The sequence below is a fragment of the Malus sylvestris genome, chromosome 17 (genome assembly GCF_916048215.2).
Source record: "Malus sylvestris chromosome 17, drMalSylv7.2, whole genome shotgun sequence".
NCBI classification, from domain to species: Eukaryota; Viridiplantae; Streptophyta; class Magnoliopsida; order Rosales; family Rosaceae; genus Malus; species Malus sylvestris.
Genome location: NC_062276.1, coordinates 24,992,928 through 25,015,418, shown reverse-complemented (window position 1 = coordinate 25,015,418; position 22,491 = coordinate 24,992,928). Strand labels below are relative to the sequence as shown.

The 22,491-nt window shown below is 35.8% G+C and overlaps 3 protein-coding genes and 1 long non-coding RNA gene across 6 annotated transcripts; 1 reads left to right on the top strand and 3 right to left on the bottom strand.

Annotated features, from left to right (window-relative positions):
• Nucleotides 1–2,529: 2,529 nt before the first annotated feature.
• On the bottom strand, nucleotides 2,530–6,526 carry LOC126610324 (O-fucosyltransferase 13-like). 2 transcript variants are annotated; one of them, XM_050278373.1, is made up of 6 exons: nucleotides 6,290–6,526; nucleotides 5,826–5,905; nucleotides 5,432–5,502; nucleotides 5,247–5,335; nucleotides 4,750–4,971; nucleotides 2,530–3,382 (listed from the first exon to the last, which is right to left on the bottom strand). In XM_050278373.1, the coding sequence occupies exons 1-6, from the start codon at nucleotides 6,418–6,420 to the stop codon at nucleotides 2,650–2,652; spliced, it is 1,326 nt and encodes a 441-aa protein (XP_050134330.1). In that variant the 5' UTR covers nucleotides 6,421–6,526; the 3' UTR covers nucleotides 2,530–2,649. The 2 variants fall into 2 exon arrangements, with proteins under 2 accessions (XP_050134330.1, XP_050134331.1); XM_050278374.1 differs by having other exon boundaries at nucleotides 5,432–5,525; nucleotides 6,290–6,356.
• A 122-nt stretch (nucleotides 6,527–6,648) lies between these two features.
• LOC126610329 (uncharacterized) lies at nucleotides 6,649–10,474 on the top strand. 2 transcript variants are annotated; one of them, XR_007618473.1, is made up of 7 exons: nucleotides 6,649–7,196; nucleotides 7,294–7,368; nucleotides 7,464–7,586; nucleotides 7,765–7,810; nucleotides 8,319–8,390; nucleotides 8,515–9,881; nucleotides 10,376–10,474. It is a non-coding gene; the product is annotated as an uncharacterized LOC126610329 (long non-coding RNA). The 2 variants fall into 2 exon arrangements; XR_007618472.1 differs by lacking the exon at nucleotides 7,294–7,368 and having other exon boundaries at nucleotides 6,679–7,196; nucleotides 8,515–10,474.
• Nucleotides 10,475–11,619: 1,145 nt separating this feature from the next.
• LOC126610323 (pentatricopeptide repeat-containing protein At1g52640, mitochondrial-like) lies at nucleotides 11,620–14,004 on the bottom strand. Its single transcript, XM_050278372.1, has one exon. The coding sequence runs from the start codon at nucleotides 13,854–13,856 to the stop codon at nucleotides 12,276–12,278; it is 1,581 nt and encodes a 526-aa protein (XP_050134329.1). The 5' UTR covers nucleotides 13,857–14,004; the 3' UTR covers nucleotides 11,620–12,275.
• A 2,540-nt stretch (nucleotides 14,005–16,544) lies between these two features.
• Nucleotides 16,545–19,158, bottom strand: LOC126610328 (uncharacterized protein At2g34160-like). Its single transcript, XM_050278377.1, has 5 exons — nucleotides 18,937–19,158; nucleotides 18,704–18,752; nucleotides 17,673–17,735; nucleotides 17,522–17,586; nucleotides 16,545–16,799 (listed from the first exon to the last, which is right to left on the bottom strand). Exons 1-5 carry the CDS (start codon nucleotides 19,057–19,059, stop codon nucleotides 16,704–16,706), a joined length of 396 nt encoding a protein of 131 aa, XP_050134334.1. The 5' UTR covers nucleotides 19,060–19,158; the 3' UTR covers nucleotides 16,545–16,703.
• Between the last annotated feature and the right edge of the window lie 3,333 nt (nucleotides 19,159–22,491).

Genomic DNA, 22,491 nt, shown 5'->3' with positions numbered 1-22,491 from the left:
TATTTACTGCATATTTCATAAATCCTTCATCGACGTTAATGAAGAGGGCACAGAACAGCAACTATAACGGTAGATGTTGTTTCTTTGTGAATCACGTATAGCAAAATAAACCAATAAACTTGCTTAAGATTGTTGAAAAATAGGATCTAATTGCTATATTAATCATATATAAAATTAAATAATAGTTCATGCAACTAAATGCCAAATTTAATGCATACTCTAATATCTAGTACACTATATGTATGATTATGTGTATGATGGAAAGTAATTCATCACTACAAGGGGACTTGCCTATTTATAAAAGTAGGACAATCAACGAAAGAGAAAAAGAAAATCTGAAAAAATGATATTCGGTGAGAAGAATGCATAAACGTAAACGACATGGATTATAGTGACGAATTTCGGAGTTGACCTCTTCACAAAAGGGCAAGATTTGAGCCATCATTGGCAAGGTTCTGACTTTTGAGAACAGCTTCACATCCTTTTAAAAAAAAATTAAATAAATAAAACTCCCTTCATTTTGCATATCCTTGAACATTTAATATTTTATGGTAAGTAATAATTTTTTTTTCTTTAGGCTTGGTGTCTGTAATACTTAAAAGACAAATGTGTTTTTATGTTTCGAAGTAATATTATTTGACAATGTGGTATGTAGATGCTAATTTAGTACTATGTTTTTCATTTAATTATTTATTGACTTAAAATATATTTTTTTTAACACGTAACGGGTTGGGTCATTATACTTATTAATATTAACGGGTTGATTTCGAGTCAGGTCATATTACTCGTTTATTTAACGGGTGTTACACGACACGAATACGAAAAACACGACACGAAATGCTAGGCCTAGTATTTATCCTCCTTTTCTATTTCCCCATCCAATTTGTTTTCTTTTTTTTTCTTTTCTTTTTAATTCTTGTTGGTCACCCAATTTGTTAATTTTGGAATTTTAATTATTGAGTAATCAACAATGTATTAAAAGGCAAAAGCGTACGCCCCGTCTAGGCATGAAGCGCGGTACCTAAATTATTTATATAATATAATACTTTGTAAAATAAATATAATTATAACTAAACCAAAGATAATATCATCTTCTTCGTTATTAAGTCTAGTTGTACTTAGAAACTATATCATAAAGTCTTAAATGTTGTAATTATTTATTTTATTGTAAGCAATTATAGAGAAGATTAACAGAAATAAGGTTGAGTGGCCACAATTATAGGGGATTTCAAGGAAAATAAAGGTTGAATATCACAATTACAGGGAAATTCAAAATGAAATAAAGTTTGAGTGGAGAAATTGTAGGAAATAAAATGAAATAAAGGCTGAGTGGAGTAATTATAGGGAATTTATTATGGTCTCGTGGTAACTTGGAAGTGAAAGGTCTTTGGTTCGAATCTCATGGATATCGAATTCGACACCAATTTAGGTTGCCCATTATGTGACTTAGTTGAACTCCCCCTCCCCTTAGTGTAAAAATATTGATGTACTAAAAAAAAAGGAAATAAAGGCTTAGTGGAGCAATTATTATAAGGAATTTTTTTTTAAAAAAATAAAGAAAGAGTTAAGAGTTAGACTTTGTCATGTAAAATTTGGAGAGAGAAACTCTCTCTTTCTTCTTCGTTTAAACTAGAACAATCTCCTGCATTTTATAAATAGACAAGAATTTTGAAGGGAAAAACGCCCAAGTTGAACATATGGGCGCACCTCAACCGCCTAGGCGCGCCCCGATGCCTTCCTATGCCCACCCCCATAAAACAGAGGCAAAAATCCAACCGCCCAACCTTCAAGGCCGCTTAGGCGCGCCATGAGGCGAATTTTTTTTAATTAATTTTTGAATTTAGGTTTTTGCTGGTTGTGGCAACAGTGAGGATCACAACACCGGCCCGGCGAGTGGCGCGGATGGCTTTCTCATCCTTCTTGGCAGCGGTGCTGGGTTCCTTCTTCCTGATGACAATGTGCTCCCAATCCTGTGTTAAGTGTGTGATTTCAAGTCTATTTAACACTTTGATATGGAATTTGACAAAGGAAAATTTTGTGCGACACTGATTTAAGTATCATAAATAGCGCAAATTTGTAATCGGAAATCATGGAACAAAGGAAGGAGAAGGGGAGAGAGAAAAAATGGTGCAGGACAACTGTTAGATTCAGTGGATCCTGGAAGCCTTATATGTATATTTTCATCTCTACTTAGCACGACGCATTTTGAGAGCTCATTGGCTTCGGGTTCCGTAGGAACTCCGAAGTTAAGCAAGAAAAAGGCCAGAGCATTCCCAGGATGAGTAACCCATTGGGAAATTCTGCTCGCATGAGTTTCTAGAAACAAAACCGTGAGGTCATGGTCGAGACCCAAAGCAGACAATATCGTGCTACGATGAAATCGAGCCCAGAATATGATGCGGGCCCGGACCGGGATATGACAACAACGGGACTAATTAAAGGTTATTTTAGGATTAATAATGGTTGGAGAAATAGCATTTTAATTTTTTAACTTTAAATGATGGGTGAGATTATAATGTGCGTGGGAAATAGAACAATGTGGTGGGTCCAATACCACTCAATTATTAATAATACCAGTTACATAAAAGAATTTAGGGGAAAAATACAATACAATACAAGGAAAAGCAAAGATCAAATTGACATCAGAAATCATAACTTGAACTCACAAAAGCAATCCGGCAAAGCGGATCCTTTCCCCATGACAAAATCATCTCTGTGGGCCTTCCATAGAGCTTCCATCAATTCCTTCCCGCTCAAACCTTGAGAAGTGAACTCTGCAAAAGCTCTTCTGCTTAAGAAAAGTGTCTTGTACATGCCCTTAAAAGCTCGCATTGCTGCAACCATCTTATCCATATTTCCAAAATATGTTGCTATATATGAATCGCTATTAATCGACACGTAGTAATCCAAAGCTGCTTTCGTGTTCCCATGCATGCTTTTGAAATCCTCACCGCTAAGAAGGCTAGACTTGGTAACTACATTTGTGTATACAGACGTTAACCCTTCAATTTCCATCAGACCGTCCCCAGCTGCCAGATAAATATTTGTGTTCGTTGGGATGGATAGCGCTTGGAGTATGAAGGCTGTCTCATTAGGCGTAAGAGGACATTTCCCTCGTTTCCTCCAAATCTGGGCAAGCTCTCCAGTCCATGGTTTTCTATCTCCTCGGGCTGCCTCAATGGCTTCAATGGACGAAGGAGAAAGGTATGGATATTCACATTGACTGTAAGCTACCATATCAGGCTCGAAACGAAGGTGAAGTGAGAGGAAAGGTTTGGGTATGGCTTCAAGAAGCTCGGAGGCCTTCTTCTCCAAGGATTTAGTGAGGCGTAATGCACTGTAGCAAGCTTGACAAAGTGAAACTTTTGCATACTGAGGATACCTACACAAGGAGAAGACATCTTAAGTATTAGCAAACTGTAAGATCAAAATGCCAACTTTGTAGTTTTTAGTCATCAAACGTCAAAGACTTGTTTACACAGTCAAAACCAAAAAAATATAATAATAAGGGCTTGTTTGGTCAGGACCCAGAAATAACTTTTTGTTCTTAAGAAAAAAGATACAAGAAATCTACACAATAGTGTTGGCAGACTGAATCTAAAAAAGATTTCCTCATGCAATCCTGAAAACATAATAAAGACATTTTCTATAAGATCGTACCAAAGAACTTAAACACCAACATCAAATACAAAGTCCCGTCCCCAAACATTGAACCTGGGCCCGATCCCTTATGGCACACATGGACACCAGAATTGAACTATGGCCCCCAAACACCAAGACACTGGGCAAGATGATGCACTATAGACCTGAGGCCTGAGGCCCAGACTCTGGATTTCGTTCCCGAGCCACAGAAAACTCAGTTAGGCCCGGAATCTCAGATTCCAGACCAGAGACAACAGAACTCTGCCCGAGCTCCAAGGGCTGAGCCGAAACTAAACAATTTAGTACATCTATATCCAACAATGTGTATATTAACACCCTCCAAAATTAACCGACATCTAACCCTGAGACCTCAACTCCAAGCTCCCACCCCTGTGACACGTCCTACCTCAGCGCTCAGTCCTCCAGGTCCAAATTTGGACCCGTTCTTCGAGCCCCACAAACCAAAGCTAGTTCCATGCTATGTGGGACTCTAGACCTAGTCCTCGAACCCCAGATGCAAACTTCAGCACTAGACTTAAAACCCGAGTTGCAAACTACTGTCTGAAACAGCCACAAACTGAGTCTTCAGTCAAAGTCTTTGGACCCAGGCCTTGAATCTCAAACGTTTGACCTTGGACCCGGCACCAAATTCTATGCCTCAAGCTCCAAGGCTCAGCCCTATGGTTGAAGCTCATAACAACTACATTTTATAGTTTTGAAATCCCAAAAAATATTTTTTTATGCAATACAAAACGTGTTTCTAGATGTTAAAAATCAAGATTTCTGGACAACGTCTTAGTTTTTGAAACTTTTATTTCTGATCATGAACCAAATAAGCTCAAACAAATTCACATAACTAATCAACATTTAATTCCAAATCTTGAACGGCAAGATACTAAACAAGAAATATTTATCAACAAAACCTAATTTTCTAATTTTCTAACCCCTAAGGTTAACAAACTAAGCTAGACTTGGTAAACTTTTATACCTTCATGACAAGCTTTTGGCCAACTATGCCTTCACCAAAAGGGTGGTAGATATTCACAGTAATAAGTACTCAATTGTAATCCCAAACTCCCAGAGAGAATAAAGAGCATATTAAAATACCTATCCCGTCTTTGGCTCATTGCTGGTGTAATTGAAATATAATGATGCTCTAACAGGGCTGGAAGAACACTTTCAATGTAATCAAATTGGCCTTTTCGTTTGCTACAATCTACATGGACAGGTTCTTTCCATGCAATCTCTGATGGTAGCTCTTTGACAACCTTGATGAATCCATTCAACTGTTGAATGAAGTAATCAACATCAAAGACATCTGCAAAACCACTGAGGTGAAACCAAAGAGTAAAATGAAGTTACTGTTTGCACAAACAAAAAATAAAAATGAAAAAGATGCTAACTCTTCTAATGAGTGGAGTAGCCATTTAGTCTTAGCAAGGGGTCATGACCAGAAACATCATAACGTTGTTTGGGTACAGCAAAATTTGTTTGGTTGCTTCAAAAAAAAAATATTAAAGGATGTCCTCATTCAAAATTTTGAGAATCACAGGAGGTTATATTCCAGACGTCACACGGTAAATGATATGTAAAACACGGATTACCTAGATTCGTTCCAATAAGCAGCCACCTCAAACTTTGGCAGAACCAGGGTTGCATTTAAAAGACGGGCAATACCAACACCATCACATAACTGCACTCCACATAAATAATTTTTCAGGCTTAGCAAAGTGGCAAAGTAAAATCGAGCATATATACAATCAATCAAAAAGTTGCTTCAATCACTCACATCTCTTCTCATCTGATTAAGGCCCCCATAGCAATCCACTCGAATGAATCCATTACTCCTTGATGGCAGAGCTGCAGAAAACCAATGCAATTGTCTGCAATGATAGTTAATTAAGATTGACTCAGAATATCAAAAAACTATGCAGTAACCTCACCTCAATTCCCATCAATCACAGTCAAATATCATAATTATTTGAAAATCTTGTCATGTCCACATTTTAACATAACAAACAAAACCCAAACAAAGTCCACAAAACCGTCATAGAGATACTACTTGCTAACTCTAGTTTCTCATTGTTAATCCAAGATTCTAAATAACCCAATGGCGGGCGGGCCGAACGAATCTATAGCTAGAAAAGCCAAAGGCAATGGAAGCAAAATAAGTTGGAATGTACCAGTGAGGTGTCCTTGTAGCCACCACTTGCAAGGTCTCCATTCTACCATCCTCCCAACACTCCATATATCCAATTTGCTCCTGCATTCACAAAGTCAATCAGAAACTCACACTTTTTGCAGTTTTTCGTCCCAAAGTAACCGCAAATCCACACTTCAAACTAGTCCCGAATCACAACGTAATTCTCATTTCTCAGATTTTAACAGCAACCCAACTCAGACACCATCAAAAACACCAAACCCCAGAAAAAAGAAAAAAAAAATCACCTGTTAATACCAAAATAAAAAATAAAAAAATGGAAGACCTTTGAATCTATTTCTTTCCCATATATATAATATGAAAACTCTTCAAGATCTAAAGTTTCCTGCTACTTCTTTACCAATAAAACCATTCGAAAAATTAAAGATAAAAAAAGTAAAAGAATGGGAAGAATAAGTAGTTGCACAAGAGCTAACGAACACATACATGGGTGAATTGAGAAAGAGAGGGGTTCTGTAGAAGGGGGATGTGGGGGACGATAAGAGAAGGACGGCGAGGACGAGAGAAAGAGTGAGGACTCCTACGATGAAGACGGGCTTCACTGAAATCGCCACCATCTCATTTCTCAGCTCTGCCGATTCGATTTGGATATCTCTTTAATGGCACTCAGAAATACGAGCGGAGAAGAAGAAGCAGCACTGTGGAATCTGCCTGTTTCATATTATCTATATACTAAAACCCGGTGGAAAGCACTGTTCACGAGCAGTGTTTTGGCGGAACTGCCCTTGAGCTGCTGCCCATTCACAGTATTTTTTCCGTTTTGTACAGTGAATTTACAAGTTTACCCTTTGTATACACGTGTTGGTCGTCTTGGAAAAGAAACCTGCTTCTATGGGATCTCGACGCGTTGATGTGGTTCTAGAAATTCTGGTCCTTCTGGACTCTTCGTTCCATTTCGAAGCCAAGCTCTCAGACGTCTGCTTCTTTTTAAAAAAAACTCTAGCCCTCTCCTTCCCTAACACACCTCCCGCAAACGTCTCTACTGCGTCTTCTGCGATTAACACTTTTGAAACAAGAAATTAAATCGATCTCCAAAAGTTCAACCCCCAAACTGGATCAAGATCCATCACCATCTCGCGGTGCCTTGCTCAGATCGGCTCTGCACTCATCATCGATGACTCTGCCTTCACGGAGGACTCCGCAAATCCCATCGGCGATAAAGGTAAAGCACAGCCACCTCTCCCTTTCTTCGTTTTCATGGCCGAATGTCAAAACAAGCAACTTTGACTCATGCATGTGTGTATTCTGTAAAGATGCTTCTCAATCTGTTGTCTAGACTAAAGAAAATGAGGATGGGGCTTTCGAGAATTTCAAATCCCAAAAAAAGAGAAAGGTATAAATTTTGTTTAGTTTCTTTGTATCTATAAGAATAATTTTTATTTTAGGTTACTTTAAAACTGCTGGAGTTTGGATTTCATATGTTTTTTCAGGCGATTTATTTGTTAGATCGTATGGATATTTGGGTATGAATTGGCAGAAGATTGTGCAGACGATGATGAAGCAAAGTAGGTGATTTATAATAAGTGACTTTTTCTTTGTTCTTTATTTTACTATAGATTCGAATTTATCATTATAATTTTTTTTTAATTTTTCTGTGCAGTTATATGGTCGGGTTTTTTGCAAAGTGTATGAAAATCATTTGAATGCTGAGAACCTATTATATTCGCGAAGTCCAGGCAATGCTGCTCTACATGATACAAGAGATCGACACCTTCATCCATATGTAAGTTTCTCTAATAAATACTTTGAACAAATGCTTTATGAATTTGAGTTTTTATCTTCTGATTATTTTTTATGCAGAGGTGGTATTAATTTTCCTTTGACTAGAAATTTAGAGGTTTCTTAAGGTACAATGTTATTGAACTAAATTTTTCTAATTTTCTGATTTTGGGGTATTGCAGGGAGTGCTAATATACAGATTTTCTGGGATTTTTTGTTTTTGAATGGGTATGTGTTGTTTTTAACGTTTCGGTTCTCACGTGTTTTGTTCTCTTATTCTGTTGTTTGCCTGCTTTTGTGTTGCTTCTTAATTTTCATTTTTCAATGTTGGGTGATGGAAATTTGTAAAAATAGTTGTAGTTTTCTTCGAAAGTTGGGGATTTTAGTTATATTTTCTGTGTAATCCCAACTGTAAGACTGAAAAATAATTGAAAATTGATGGTTTTTTTTTTCACTTTCTCTTAAATGTTTTTTCTTGAATTTAAAAGCATCTTTCCCGATTGGTTACTATGGTTCTGCTCTCTCTAATTAGTTATTTCATATTCTCTCCAACCTTTTTGTCTAATTTTATTTTTCATTTTTTGTGGTGGCTTTCAGCATAAGTTTTTTTCTTGAATTTAAAAGCATCTTTCCCGATTGGTTACTATGGTTCTGCTCTCTCTAATTAGTTATTTCATATTCTCTCCAACCTTTTTGTCTAATTTTATTTTTCATTTTTTGTGGTGGCTTTCAGCAGAAGTTAGCATGAGGTTTTCACATGACATGGATGATGAGTAGAGAAACTCATCTAGAGAATGAACCTACCAAGGTATATGCAAAAATTGTCCTTTGCGTTCATATAGAAGTATGAATTTTCTTTTAGCGTATAACTTTGACGCAATAATTTATCTCATGGATTATAAAATATCTTATGGATTTTACCTACTTGGCAGACAACGCATGATGTTACTTTAAAGGAGCTGAGATCAGCATGTCACAGCAGTCTCACAAGCAAATGCCCAAACTGTATACATCACAGTAGGCAAGTTTCAATCTTTTTAGCTTCCAATTAATATTTCGTGCTGATATTTGATTGCATTGTGTTTGGGTGTTTGGTTTCGGGATTTCTCAAGTTGAATTGCAACGTGGGTAATGAGAAAAAAAATGGATTTGGTCTCTGGTTACAAGGTGACTTCACCTCTCACTCTCTCTAAAACTCAATTTTGAAGCTGTTGTCCATATATATATATTTTTTTTGGATCACCATCACCATGGGTCATCTGAATATTAGCCTTTTATTTTGTCTTATAGTTTTATCATCGTACATCGTTGGTTGATTGTTTTTGTTTTCTGTGTAAGGTACTCTCTGCAATTTATTGCAAAATAATGTCAATTTTTCCTTCTTTGGAAACAACTAGGAGCCAGTCTGGTATCCAAACTTTATGTTCGCTGCATGTAGCACTTGAAAAGATTAAGAATATTCTCTAGCATTGCTCGGAATGTAGTCAACTTTATTTGATAGGTATTCCCTCAATTTGCATTTGTAATTTATGCAGTAGTGCTACTTCAACTTTTCAAGTAAAAAATTATTTCCCCCCTCTACTCTGGAGGAATAAATTTTTGTTTTGGTGTTTAAATTTGTTTCATTCATGATGAGTTTGTATATAAATTGTATTGTGTCTATAATGGGCAAATTATTTGTTATCATTTAGGCTACAATGGAATCGCAAATTTGTCAAGTATATTTTAGATTCTTGGTTGCATATTCACCTACCCACAACTATTGTTTTCTGTCTATTGATTGGATGGACTTTTATAATTTCCAAACCTACAGTTGCAATGCTTTTGACATGTTAAATTGGAGTTGCATCTCTCTTTTTTTGTTCATGAAATTCATTATCTTACTAGCTTAGGAATTAACTAATACATTTTATCCGCTCGCGTGATGTCAATGGGTCTTGAAGTTGTTGCTGCAAGCTTTAATTCATCAGTATCTAGATAATTGTACCTATTTGTTGGTTGAATGCTGATGTGAGTAATAATTTTAAATTTTACATCTTGAAGATTAATCATAAGTTGTGTTTAATCTGTGATGTTTATGATGCCTTTAGATTTCCACATTTGTTGGTTTTGTTTATGTAGTTTCATGGGTGATACGATTACAGAGGTATTATAGGAAGTTGCTGAATTTCATGCGCACAATTAAGGTTGGATTCTTTCTCACACACACTCCCATTTTCTTGAATGTTGACCGGTTTGTGAGTATGGTTAACGCAGCAAGGTTAAGTATGAGCTCGACAAGAAAAGTGGCCTTATAGTAGTAAGATTCTTCTTTTTCTTCACTTACAGGTTGCACGTCTCATTTTTGTTGAAATGCAACTTAATTGATGATTATCCTACTAGATGAATTGTAACTGAATTGATTTTAATTTTTGTTTCAGCAACTTAGTTGATATGGAAATTGAACTTTTTAAAATCCTATTATATTCCGTTATATTACACTATTGCGTCTGAACTAGCAATTTTCATACGATGTCACCTATAAAGTTTGTTGTTTTATCATGTCATGTATTTTATGTTGGAGTTTGTATTCAATCACCAAAAGTAGAAATGATTGCTTCTTTGTTCAAGCCTATGTTCGATAAAGGTTGGGGGCATAATTAGTATAGCTTTTCTCACCGCTTACATTCACTTTGCCACTTTAATATTTTTGTATCCAATTTCCATTATCTAATTATTTAAAACTTTCTGTTATATTTGTTTTATGAAGAGAATACAGTTGCGTAATTTTTCATATAATTTTCAATCCCGCAGCAACGCGCGGGCACAATTTCTAGTTGTGCTATAAAATCGAGAGAGGATGTCAGTGACGGTGATTTGGAAGGTGGACCGGACCAGACCGGATTGCGCACCGGTTTTCTTTAATGTTTTTTATTCTTTATTTTTTATGTTTTATTGTTTATTTATTTTAACAAGCGGTAGCTTACTTTAATTTACACTAAGCTCCGTTCGGAATTACATTTTCTAAAAAACTGCTTTGCTTTTAAAGTGAAGCACGAAATTCTGTTTGGTAAATATTATAAGCCTACTTATTTTTAAAGGAAAATTAATAAAAAAAACTTTAAAAATTTGAGATAAAATAAAAGGTAAAGTGAATAGTATCAGAATTGACTTTTTAGTGTAAAAATATAGTTTTTCGTTAAAATGAACAGTACCGGAAATTTTTCGTTAAAGTTCCATTTTTAGTTTAATCCTTTTTATAGTAGTTTTTAAAAGTAAGTTGCTTTTCAAAGCCACTTGAAAAGAAGCAAAGTAACAAAACACGGAAGGACTAACAAAAATTTCTCTATACGAACTCAAGTTTTTGTTTTTATGGTTTTCATACTAAAGATTTATTTTTTTGTTGGTGTGCTATTTTTTCTCCCTTCGTGGTAATGTTTGTTCTATAAAATGACTCAAATAATAGTTATATCGCCAAAAAATTTTGGATCAACGTGTCATATTTGCCTTAAATTTTTAATGAGATTTTTAACCGCTCTTGTCTAGCCACGTGTCGTTATCCATTAATAATACTTGTCCAAATTTTTGATAAAATTCTCGACTATTCATATAGTGTCATGTGTCCTTATCAAATCTTCTGATTTCCTCTATTTCTCCATAAAAACCCTTCAAATCACCACATCTACTCACACCACAATCTCTAATCGTGATCAGGTTGACTAACATGCAACCAAGCCTCAAGCAAAGCAACGTCTTCCCCGATCCACCAAATTGCTTTCTTACTCATTTAAATAAAATAAAAAAGGATTTGGAAAGTGAAAACAAATATAAAGGAACGGGAATGTGCTGAATTTGACTGGATTCATAAGCAGAAGCAATCACCAAACTGTAACGAGCAACAAAAGCCTACTTTTCAGATAAAGACATCTGCTGTTGAAGTATAAGCTCCATCTCAAAGAAGAGTTCCTTGATCCTGGTGTATTGGAGCACCTACAGTCTGAAATACTCGACAAATTAGTAAACATTCTCCTTCCACCTTAAGCAGACAATAACAAACAGACACAAAACAGCAAGTCATGTTAGCTTGTACAGAAACTAGTAGCTCAACTTGTCGAATTGAGCGAACGCAATCAAACACGTATACAAACAAATTACACTAAATTTCAGTTATCTTCCGGTACATAGTTAGGAACCTCAATGTTTCCATGATTCAGAATAATGTCCAACCAGATACATTGATATGGCACACAACACCCAGATATCTTCACACAGAGACTTATAAGTTCAATGGATAACGGATGGAAGCAGCGGAACTGTCATACCCATTCCCAAAGCAGAGAGTTCCACCTCATTGTACTGTTGCATATAACTCTGCAAAATCAATAAGATGCCATACACATGCACCTTCAGATAGAGCCGCATAATCTTTTCAAGAGTTTTGCAATGATTATACCCAGGGGATTCAAATTATATACAAATGTTTAGGTAGCAAAATATCATGGAAGATTTGTAACTGCCAGCAGGCTGTAAGACTGACCACCAAAGCATAACAGCAACACTAGTTTACATACCAAGTAACAAAAGTTTCATTGAGCATGCCTATACAAATAGACATGCAAGAGAAAGATACCTATATTAATAGACAAATCGAGATGTGGTAGCGTGGGGACAGGACTACACCTTACAATTCATCTGATACTTGACCTTTGGTTCATCAGTCACTTTCAAAGTCACTCTCTACACTTCTCGATGCTACATAAGCTTTATTACCTCTCATCAAGTTTGCCAACTCTTGAATTGAGCAAGAAGTGCTTTGTTCCATCTTGCTTGCAAGTATCTCAACATGGTCGAGGAGCCCCAAGCCCCTAATCCGGTTACTCAGCATCTCAACAGTAGAAGAGTATGGCGGTATACCTTCATCGATCATTATCTCAAAGTATTTACAAGCCTCCTCTAGTTTACGTTTCTTCTTGCATAAGCCATGAATCATGACAGAGTACGTTGAAACAGAAGGATAAAATCCTCTCTTCCCCATACTCTCCCAAACTTCAGTTGCCCTATCAAATCTTCCTATCCTGATTAGCAACTTAAGCACCATATTGTAAGTATGTCGATCGGGCATGCAGTTGTCTTTTTCCATTCTAGATAACAGCCTGAGAGACCCATTAACCTCGCAGTGATCACAATGATAAGCCTGGATTGCATTGTAACTCCACGTATCCGGCATAACACCCCTCTCAATCATTTCATCCAAAAGTTGGTAAGCCTCTTCCACCTTTTCGTTCTTACACAATTTCTTGATAACACAATTGTAAGTATACACATTGGGCAAAAGATTATATCTCCTCATCCTATCAAGCACCCTAAAAACTGAATGAATATCATCCACCTCACAATAAGCACGAATGAAAATCGAATAGGTACAAGCGTCCGGTTCAACTCCATTCGACCCCATCTCCCGAAATATCTTATACGCCTCGTCAACTTTCCCACCTTTACATAAAGCTTCCAAATAACTATTATACGCAGGCACATCAACAAAACATCCTCGTTCAGTCATTTCATCAAACAGCTTACGTGCTTCATCCGAATCACCAACGTCTCCCCAACCTCTCATCAAAATACTATAAGTTTTCGCATTCAACTCAAACCCACTCTTAACTTTATCAAAAAATTCATGGGCATACTTGACATGCTTTCTTTTACATAATGTGTAAAGAAGCTGATCAAGATCATGAACACTGGGCTTAATTCCAAACTCAACCATTCTATTTAAAGCTCGAATGGCGTCGCGAGGCAAATTAGCTCTACTATAAACCCGAAAAATAAGCCAGAAAATTTCCGGGCCAATATCACAACACTTGGACTCTCTCACTGCTATGAGGAAATCCCACAACACAGCATATTGCTTGCTACTTCCTAAAATGTCAATCAAAATGTGATAGCTTTCAGCACTATGTCGAAAACCCGGAATTGTTTGAGCCCAAAGAAAGAACCTGTGTGCAGAAAGCCCGAGATTTTTGCAGCGTTTCAGAACTTGCTCAACCAAGTCTGTGGACATTTGGGTAGACAGAGCGTTGAGGGAGAGCTCCAAGTCGTGGTGAGGGTTCCTGTGGTCGCTGAGAATGCGGGAGAACTCGCTTACCAGGTGCGGTGATGGCGGAGATGGCGGGTTGTGGTGGGTGAGAGAAGAGAAGGGGTGGTGGTGGTGAGTGTTGGGTTTGGAGGGTGAGAGAAGAGAGTGGAAGATAGAGTGAAGGGTTTTGGGTTTAGAGGGGAGAGATCTCAGGGACATTTTGGTGAGTTGGTAAGGAAGAAGAAGAAGCACTGTCACTGTGGATTTTGCTTGTCTTCGTGTTGCCGTAAGATATAGAGACCAGATCGAATTGCTCACTGGCTTTCTTTTAAGCTAAATTGCGATATTGTATTGGCGCTTTTGTTTGGAATATTTACACTTTGTTTCTACCGTTTTTGTTTGGCCAATTGTGAGTGACAAATATTCTCTCCTACGTTAAATTTTAAGAAAAATTAATGAAAATTGTTTGAAAATTTTAAGTTTTAATGATAAGGAAAAAATAAAAGGTAAAGTGAATAGTACCAGGTTTGACTTTTTAGTGTAAAAATGTGGTTTTTCGTTAAAGTAAATCGTACCGTGAACTTTTCGTTAAAACTCTCTAAATTTTATCACCTGCACTACAGAGAATAACAACACACTTATAAGAACTTATTAGGAATCCTTATGTGACCCTAAAAACTTGCTTTAGATTTCTCTCTCACTCGACTCTCTCACTTGTATTATGCGTGTGAATAATCAATCTTCAATAAGTCAATTTATAGTACATATACCGGTGATTACATGCCTCGTATGATTCCTAAATCCTTTTAAGTAGAAAAAAGTAGCGCATTTCCCAATCCTAAAATGATAGGGATTACAAAGGAAAAAAAAAATATTTCCCAATTCTTATGGGAAATAACATGTGCACATTCATTTTCTCCTTTCTCAACACTAATTGAAAACCTAAACTTGTTCGGCCTTGATATTTTAACGAGCCAAATCACAACAATCTCCAGCTTGGTGAATCAAAACCAAGAATGTTGCATCCCATGAATAATATAATATCTTCAAACCTCTTGAAGCAACTCTGAAAACTTCAAGAACTTTCACCTTGGCAAAATTATTCTTGCCTCAACGCACCTTAAGAGAGAAGGTGCTCCGTCCAATCTTTTGCATGTTGTAAAATTAAGCAAGTTCAAGCAATACTTGAACTTCTCTACTGTAACTGGTTTAGTCATGTAATTTGAAACGTACTCCGCTATATGAACCTTCTCGATGTAACTTCCTTCGATTCTGCCCAGTCCTTAATCCAGTGACAACAATCTTCAATATGATTCGATTTCCCTTGAAACACTTGATTCGTTGCTAAGTAAATAGAACTATGACAGTCACATTTAATCACCATGGAATTTTAGTAAATTCCTAACTCTCTTGTTAAACCGTTAAGCCAAATTGCTTCCTTTCTAGCTTCTGCTAGTGCAGTATACTCCGCTTCAGTAGTAGACAATGCTATAATTAACCATACAGTAGCTCTTCAATTGATCGGTCCTCCACCAGAAACCAAAACTTAATCCTTGAGCTAGGTCAGGTCTTGTACATGTCATTGCATACATGAGGCATCCTACTGCACTTGCATAAGGCACTTTTCTATCTCTTCCAACTCCTTTTCTGTTGTTGGACATTTTCGCGCACTCAACTGATAATGAGCTGCTAATGGAGTAGACACGGGCTTCGCTCCGTCCATATTGAAATGCTCCAATATAATCTGAATATATTTTGTTTGTGACAACCATATCTTTCCCCTTCTCTGTCTCTCCTGATTAGCATTCCAATCTTTTGTGCAGCCTCTGGAGCCTTCATGTTGAATTCCTTACTCAGTTGCATCTTTAACTCTTGAATTCTAGACATATCCTAAAATACAATCAATGTGTCCTCTACATAAAGTAGAAATGGTATAATAAAATATATAACAACTGAATTTCAAGTTCGATTTGATAAAGATTATAGATTAATATAAAATATTGAGTTTGTGAGTCAAATGTTGACATGGACAAAAGTCAAAGACTATGATAAAAATTTGAAAACGCATAAGATTTGAATCAAAGAATATTGTAAACGAGGGATGAGATCCTAATTTTATTTTTTTTTTTAAATATCCCTTGTACATAGAACACCAATGTAGTTCCCTTGTCCAAGGAAAACTAATAAAAATAGCTTGAAAATTTTGAATTTTAATTATAACGACAAAATAAAGGGTAAAGTGAATAGTACTATGATTGACTTTTTAGTGTAAAAATGTGATTTTTCGTTAAAATAAACAGTATCATGAGCTTTTTGTTAAAGTTCCCTTAAACATTTGCAGGCAATGTTCAAAAAATCAACCTAGGTGGCACCTAAGCGCTGGACAGTCGGTTACCACCACGATTAACTCTCACATTACATGTATATTACTCTTTTTAAAAACCAACATGTTATTCAATGTTTTTATATATTAAGTAGTAAAATTAATTAATTTATAAAAAAAATTAATTAAATCTACCTAAACTCCCGCCTAGACCCTCTGCCCTAGCATGTCTAGCGCCTTTTAAAACTTTATTAGGAGGCATAAATTGCTCTTGACCCATACAACAATTCATGTAATTCAAATGGATCATACTTTCTGACCAAAAAATTGATTGATCATAAAACATGCATTTATTTTACTAAAACCAAAATTTGTTTAAGCCAGTTTGGTCCGCAAGCCGATTTTCTTGGCCACCCCAGGAAATGCAATTCAATCAATCCAACCGAACCGCAAGTAAATCAAAGATTACTTGTTAATGCAGGTATTCTAGCTTGCTTATGCGTCTTTGATTAGATTTTTAAAAATACTAATCTCATTAACGAGCAGCTTAGCCTACAGATATAAAGCAATCAAACAGACAAATATCGACGAAAAGAGGTTATAGCATATAGAAAATGCCTTTTCCTTAACATATTCTATGCTTGAATAATATCCTTTAGCAAAATTTACTTCCAGAATCAACTTTAGAGTACATAATTCAAGCCAAACACACAATTAGAGAAGCCCCGAACAAGGAACCTTTTTCAGCTTTGCTCCTCTGCAGCTGCAATCAACCTCTCCTCAGCTGCAGCGGCCATCAAGTCATCAAAGTCTTCCGACTTCCCAAGTACTATCTCAATCTAAAACCAAAAGAATAAATCAATATTAACAAAACAGAATACTTGGTAGGGGACAGGAAGAACAAGACTCCAATCTCTTGTCATGAATGTGGCCGTAAAGTGCTCTACAACTTGACCTAGAAGCCCTCACAATTAAGGTACTACTCTTCTGAAGAAGTCAGAAACCAAACTATAGGTCCTATACTAAATAGATACCAAGATACAATTTGAAAAAACGTTTTTGCTATAAGGTTATAAAGTAACTGAAAACAACCAGACAGAAGATATGAAATGACAACCCTATTGGTAGAATGAAACTCAAAATACACGTAGAATGGACAAGTTTTTCCCTTAAATCTCACACAATGGCACACTGCCAACACATAAATACATGATCGATTACACAGTAAACATTCCTTGTTCAAATTAGCAATCACCAAAAAAGTGCATCGACTTATAAGCCGCATAATTTTGCCTTTCATGCCACATATCTGCTTTTCTAAAAACCAATAGTCTGGCATGTACAGATAACAACTTTACCATGACAGATAGCTCAACAATATAAGTGCACACTGATGTTTATGAAAAACAAATCCAATAGGGCAACAATAAGTGCAAAAGGATCTCTCCACTCAACACTCCTTTCTTTCACTGCTATACATCTGACTTATTCTTTAAGAAGATCGAAATAGACATGTTTCAAATGGGATTCAAAACTCATTCTAGATATCATATTGACATACCTTGGCCTTTTGCACTGGTCTTCCCCTAGAATCATCCTTAATGTCAACAGTCGATGTCATGATTTCTGCATTCACATTCCATAATATAAGTAAATTTAATAATTTGATAGTTTCTTTTCTGAAAGGTGGAAAAGAAAAATAGAAGTCTCACTTTTCTCAACAGCCAGTCCATTGTTTTTCAGAATTTCTGCGATTGTGACAACTGTGGCAATAGCTGCAGTAGTACATGAGAAATTAGTCATTGCATCAGCATTAATACTAAACAAATCAAACCTTTAGTCAAGAACTCCAACATCCATGATAAAAACATCTCCATTCCAAATATTGCAAAATAATGGGATGGGAATGCAACATTTGGCCGGATTCATAATCCCCTGTTTCTGGAGTGGGTAGGGGAGTTGGAAATCACATTCTGCAACATAAACTCGAACGAAGAAGTAACCATTCTAGTTGGCATAGCTTTACTTCAGATAACTTGTTCACTAAACACTTCCATTTTTCCCTTGCAACTACCAACTAAATAGATTTACCAGAAGCCTTGTCTAGGTTCCCGATCAGAAGCAGTTTTGTTTCTAAGTATATGTTGAAATGGTAAAGAGTTATTTCCTTGATAACCATGGTATAAACATGAGCAAGGAAGCCTAAGCATAAGCAACCACCAAACTGGAACAAGCCAAAAGACTACTTTTCCAGATAAAGACATCTAGTGAAATATAAGCTCCACCTCAAAGGAAAGAATTCCTTCAACCTGGTGTATTGGAGCATGTACAATCTGAAAGAGTAGTCTAAGGAATGTCAAACACTCCAACGTTTCTATTCAACTTCTCGCTACTCGAAAGAAGGTTATTACTGACAGAATGGCTCAACAAATTAATAAACATTCTCTTTCCACCTTAACCAGACAGAAAAAATAGACAGAAAAAAAAGCAAATAATGTTGGATTGTACAGAAACTAATAGCTCGACTTGTCAAATGGAGTGAACCCAACCAACACTTATACAACCAAATTACGCAACATTCCAGTTATCTTCCACAACTTAATTAGGAACCTCAATGTTTCCATGATTTCAGAGTAATGTCCACAACCAGTACATTGATACATCACACAACACACAGATATCGACACAAACAGAGTTATAAGTTCAACAGCATAACGAGATGGAAACAGCTGAAATGTCATACCCATTCCCAAAGCAGAGAGCTCCACCTCATTGTACTGTTGCATATACCTCTGCAAATCAATAAAGTGCCATAAGCATATGATTTATAGAAATAAATCATTGAGAATATTGAACTATAATTCCAGAAAGAAAATTAGCCAATACAAGCATATTGTAAACATAGATGTATATATTCGTATGTAAATATCCGTATATAGGAAGAGAAGTAGGAACAGGGTAGAGAATAGGGTTTACCTTGGCAAGATTTACATAGAAGAAGAGTGGCTTCTTGGTATTCGATACCTGAATTCGGTTCTTCTTGTGCGAATCGGAGGCATTGACGGTGATATTGTTCACGCCTTCAGTGATATCCTCCATTGCAACTGAGTGAAAAGCTTCAAAAAAACCCAAACCCTAAATCCCCCTTCTGACTACTCTCTCTCTCCGGCTTCTCTTTCTACAATTGTTTTCTCTAAGTTTTCTTTGGGTTTCTCTTATATATGGGCCTAGATGGACCAAACTGTACACGGTCCGAAGAGATAAGGGTGCAAGCATCCGTGGAATTAATAAGTTTTTTTTTTTTTTTTTAACAATGATATTATCTATTAAGGGTGAGATAGGCTGAGTTTAGCATCACAATGAGCTACTAATAATATGGTTCAAATTCTCTTTTGGTCAGAATTGAACCTAAAATCTCTCATTTATAAGTGAAGAGGAAACTTTGTCATGCCAAATTTATATGACTCATTGTTTCACACTAACAATAGAAAATAAAATTGCATTTCTTGCAATATCATCATGCAATAACATTAATGCACAAGTACCCCAAAAAATATTTAGAAATGTTTACAACCCTTTAACTTACCTTCTCATTTCAACATTCTCATTGTTGGAGTTTTTGAGTAGAAACTTCGTTCTATCTCATTGTCTCACATTGCTCACCACCAAAATTTTTTCACACTTTCTAACACTTTGTCCTTCTTACCAAGTGATTAGAAAGATGGACTATAGAGAGCAAATTTGAGCTTGAATCTTGGGTTTGAGCTTTGGGGTGTGGTAATTATATATATAATTAAAATAGGGAATTGTTATTAACACTCCAAAAATCTTATTTGGCATTCCAAACTTTCTATAATTAGAAAGAAAAATACATTTGTGAAGAGTGTAAAATGAGATTTTTGAAGTGCTAATAATAATTCCCTTAAAATATATTTAATTATCAAAAGATGGGCTCTTGGGCTTGGGTTTTAGTATAAAATTCAATAATTAGTTTTTAATTTATTAAATTATTTTCGAATTTTGATTAATTATGTTTTTTTTTTCAACAGATTCATTCTTTCGGATAAATATGAGAACATTTGAGAATGTTTGGAAAAGTCTGAGGAAAGGATGAAGCCACACACCCTTTATGTTGAACAGTTGCCTCCCAAAATCATATATGTTGTGAACATGTATATGACTTCTATAAATACATGCATCTGCATACCATTCAAATCACAAATCATTCTTCCTTCTAATACTGAGCAGAGAACCATAAAGAAATATGCTAGAAACTGAGTTTCAAGAACCTTGCGGTACGCAAGTCTCAATCTTCATTTTATATGTTTGATATTAATTTCATTTATTCATACTCTGTTAATATATTTAGTTGCAATTGATTGTTTATTAGCATATCCGAATATATATATATTTTTGGAAATACTAAGGAGACTCTCTCAAAAGTGGGACTCTACATGGACTTTGTGCCACCTTATGTTATGTTTAGGCACAATTTCTGTGCCAAAATTATAAAACATTGTGCCAAAAACATGATGTGTCGGAGAGTCTATAGAAAGTCATACTTTGAGATAGTCTCTTTAGCATTTCTCATATATATTTGTCATTGATTGTTGATAAATATCTAACACTCACTTCTCCTCATACCACGTGTACTCCACTAGTACTAAAAAAAACTAAAAATTTAATTATATTAAAATCCCACTATTCTTCGTCCTTTGTTAGGGTAACTAAGGTTTTAGTTTGTCAACCAAAAAGTAACTAAAAATTATAATAACCGCTACATAAAGAATTGTGCAACAAGAAAGGTGAAGAGAGTCAATTAGTACAGAGAAGATGACCTAAAATTTCATCTCATAATGAAGTAAATGCTTGACAAAAAGCCAACACTAGTTATATTTCAAAATCATCACCCAGAAGTGTTCAACAATTAAACTACAACACATTACCAGCATCAAAATGATAGGCAAAATATTTATAAATATCTATTCTGTCAAAGAATACCAATAAGATAAGGATACTCGAAACCAAACTAAGACATACATGCGAAGTAAAAAAACTAGAAACAAAAAACACACCAATTTAATTTAACGACAGTGAAAAGTGACACATCCCAACTGAGATCAAGGCATGTTGGCCGTTACGTGAGAGTGACATAGCCATATGCACAGTGCGGAAGCAATAATGATAGGAAATATACGAATAATTAAAAACCAAATTACTAGAGTACACTACTAAACAGGAAGTGATAGGAGTTAGTTACAAAAGTAAACACTCCTAATCAGAGCATAATAAGTATAGGTGTAGTCCAGTAGAACAAGTACTAGTTATACAGTACCAGGAATGTCCTACTATTATTTCGATAGGTCAGAATTGCTGACGTCCTCAAGCCACCAACAACAAGCTTACTTAAAACCTGGGGGGCGCAAAACAAAAAACGTGAGTGGGCAAAAAAAAAAGTTTTACAAAACCATTTTATTTATCAACATATCTAACCCCTTGCTGTAAAACATGCATTATTTTTCCCAGAATCAAGATATAAGCATATACATAAATATATATGAAATCATATCAATTCAATTCAAGCTTCACATAATCATATTCATATGCATGCCGTGCCAAAATATAACAGAGTAAGCAATTCAGGTAAGAATAATTTCATATAAATATAACATGTTAGCCGGAACCCCTGTGGTAGTCTGTATGGTTGAATTCATAGCTCAAAAGTCAATCTAGCCGGAGTTACTACAATGACCTATACGGCAATATACTGCATAAGAGTCGGAACCAAACAAAAAGGTCTATACGACAATAATGGGTGTAATATAATCATGCTCAATACTACTTTCACATAATAGCTGGGCGATGAATCGCTAGTCACCTACGAGTCGAAACCATAATAAAGGTCTGTACGACAAAACTGTGCACCTAAATTGGATCCAATATGAGCATATGGTGCGGGAGGTGACATAATAAATAGGCATGTGCCACAACTCTGGCTAAATCACAATCACCCTAAATGCAGTTTTATGAGCTCAACTTTATTCATTCACATATCGCATCATTGACAATTCACATAACCAAACATAACTCACCTGAGCTTACCTAAGCGTCCACAACACCATATTTATATATATAACGCATTGCATACTAATTCATACTTGAATTATAAACTTATATGCATGGCATTTATGGCATACTATCATTTAAACATATATTTCTGGGAAAATATCAAGTATATAATATATACTGAAAACCAAAAACCAAAAACTCACTCATTGTTATGTCGAAGGGTCGTAGCCCCTGAGTTGCCCTTGGATACGCTCGTCCTCAGGATAAGTCTCACCTATATGCGAATTAACTATAAAAACATTATTTTAAAGCACATAAACAAAACTAGCTAATAGCTTCTCATACATAGCTCAAAATGGGTATATGAATATACCACAGTGACCTACACAACCTCAGGATCATCCCCAAATTTTTAGATTAATTTTTGGACCCCTCATGCGCCGCCACATGTAGGGAATCCTG

What these genes read in the sequence shown, in the direction of transcription:
- LOC126610328 (XM_050278377.1), bottom strand. Translation starts at nt 19,059, where the DNA reads ATGGAGGATATCACTGAAGGCGTGAACAATATCACCGTCAATGCCTCC. An exon ending in TCTATGTAAATCTTGCCAAG is followed by an intron (nt 18,753 to 18,936) that starts GTAAACCCTATT and finishes ATTGATTTGCAG; the next exon opens with AGGTATATGCAACAGTACAA. An exon ending in TGGACTGGCTGTTGAGAAAA is followed by an intron (nt 17,587 to 17,672) that starts GTGAGACTTCTA and finishes ATGTGAATGCAG; the next exon opens with AAATCATGACATCGACTGTT.
- LOC126610323 (XM_050278372.1), bottom strand. Translation starts at nt 13,856, where the DNA reads ATGTCCCTGAGATCTCTCCCCTCTAAACCCAAAACCCTTCACTCTATC.
- LOC126610324 (XM_050278373.1), bottom strand. Translation starts at nt 6,420, where the DNA reads ATGGTGGCGATTTCAGTGAAGCCCGTCTTCATCGTAGGAGTCCTCACT. An exon ending in GCTACAAGGACACCTCACTG is followed by an intron (nt 5,503 to 5,825) that starts GTACATTCCAAC and finishes GGTTTTCTGCAG; the next exon opens with CTCTGCCATCAAGGAGTAAT. An exon ending in GCTTATTGGAACGAATCTAG is followed by an intron (nt 4,972 to 5,246) that starts GTAATCCGTGTT and finishes GTTTCACCTCAG; the next exon opens with TGGTTTTGCAGATGTCTTTG.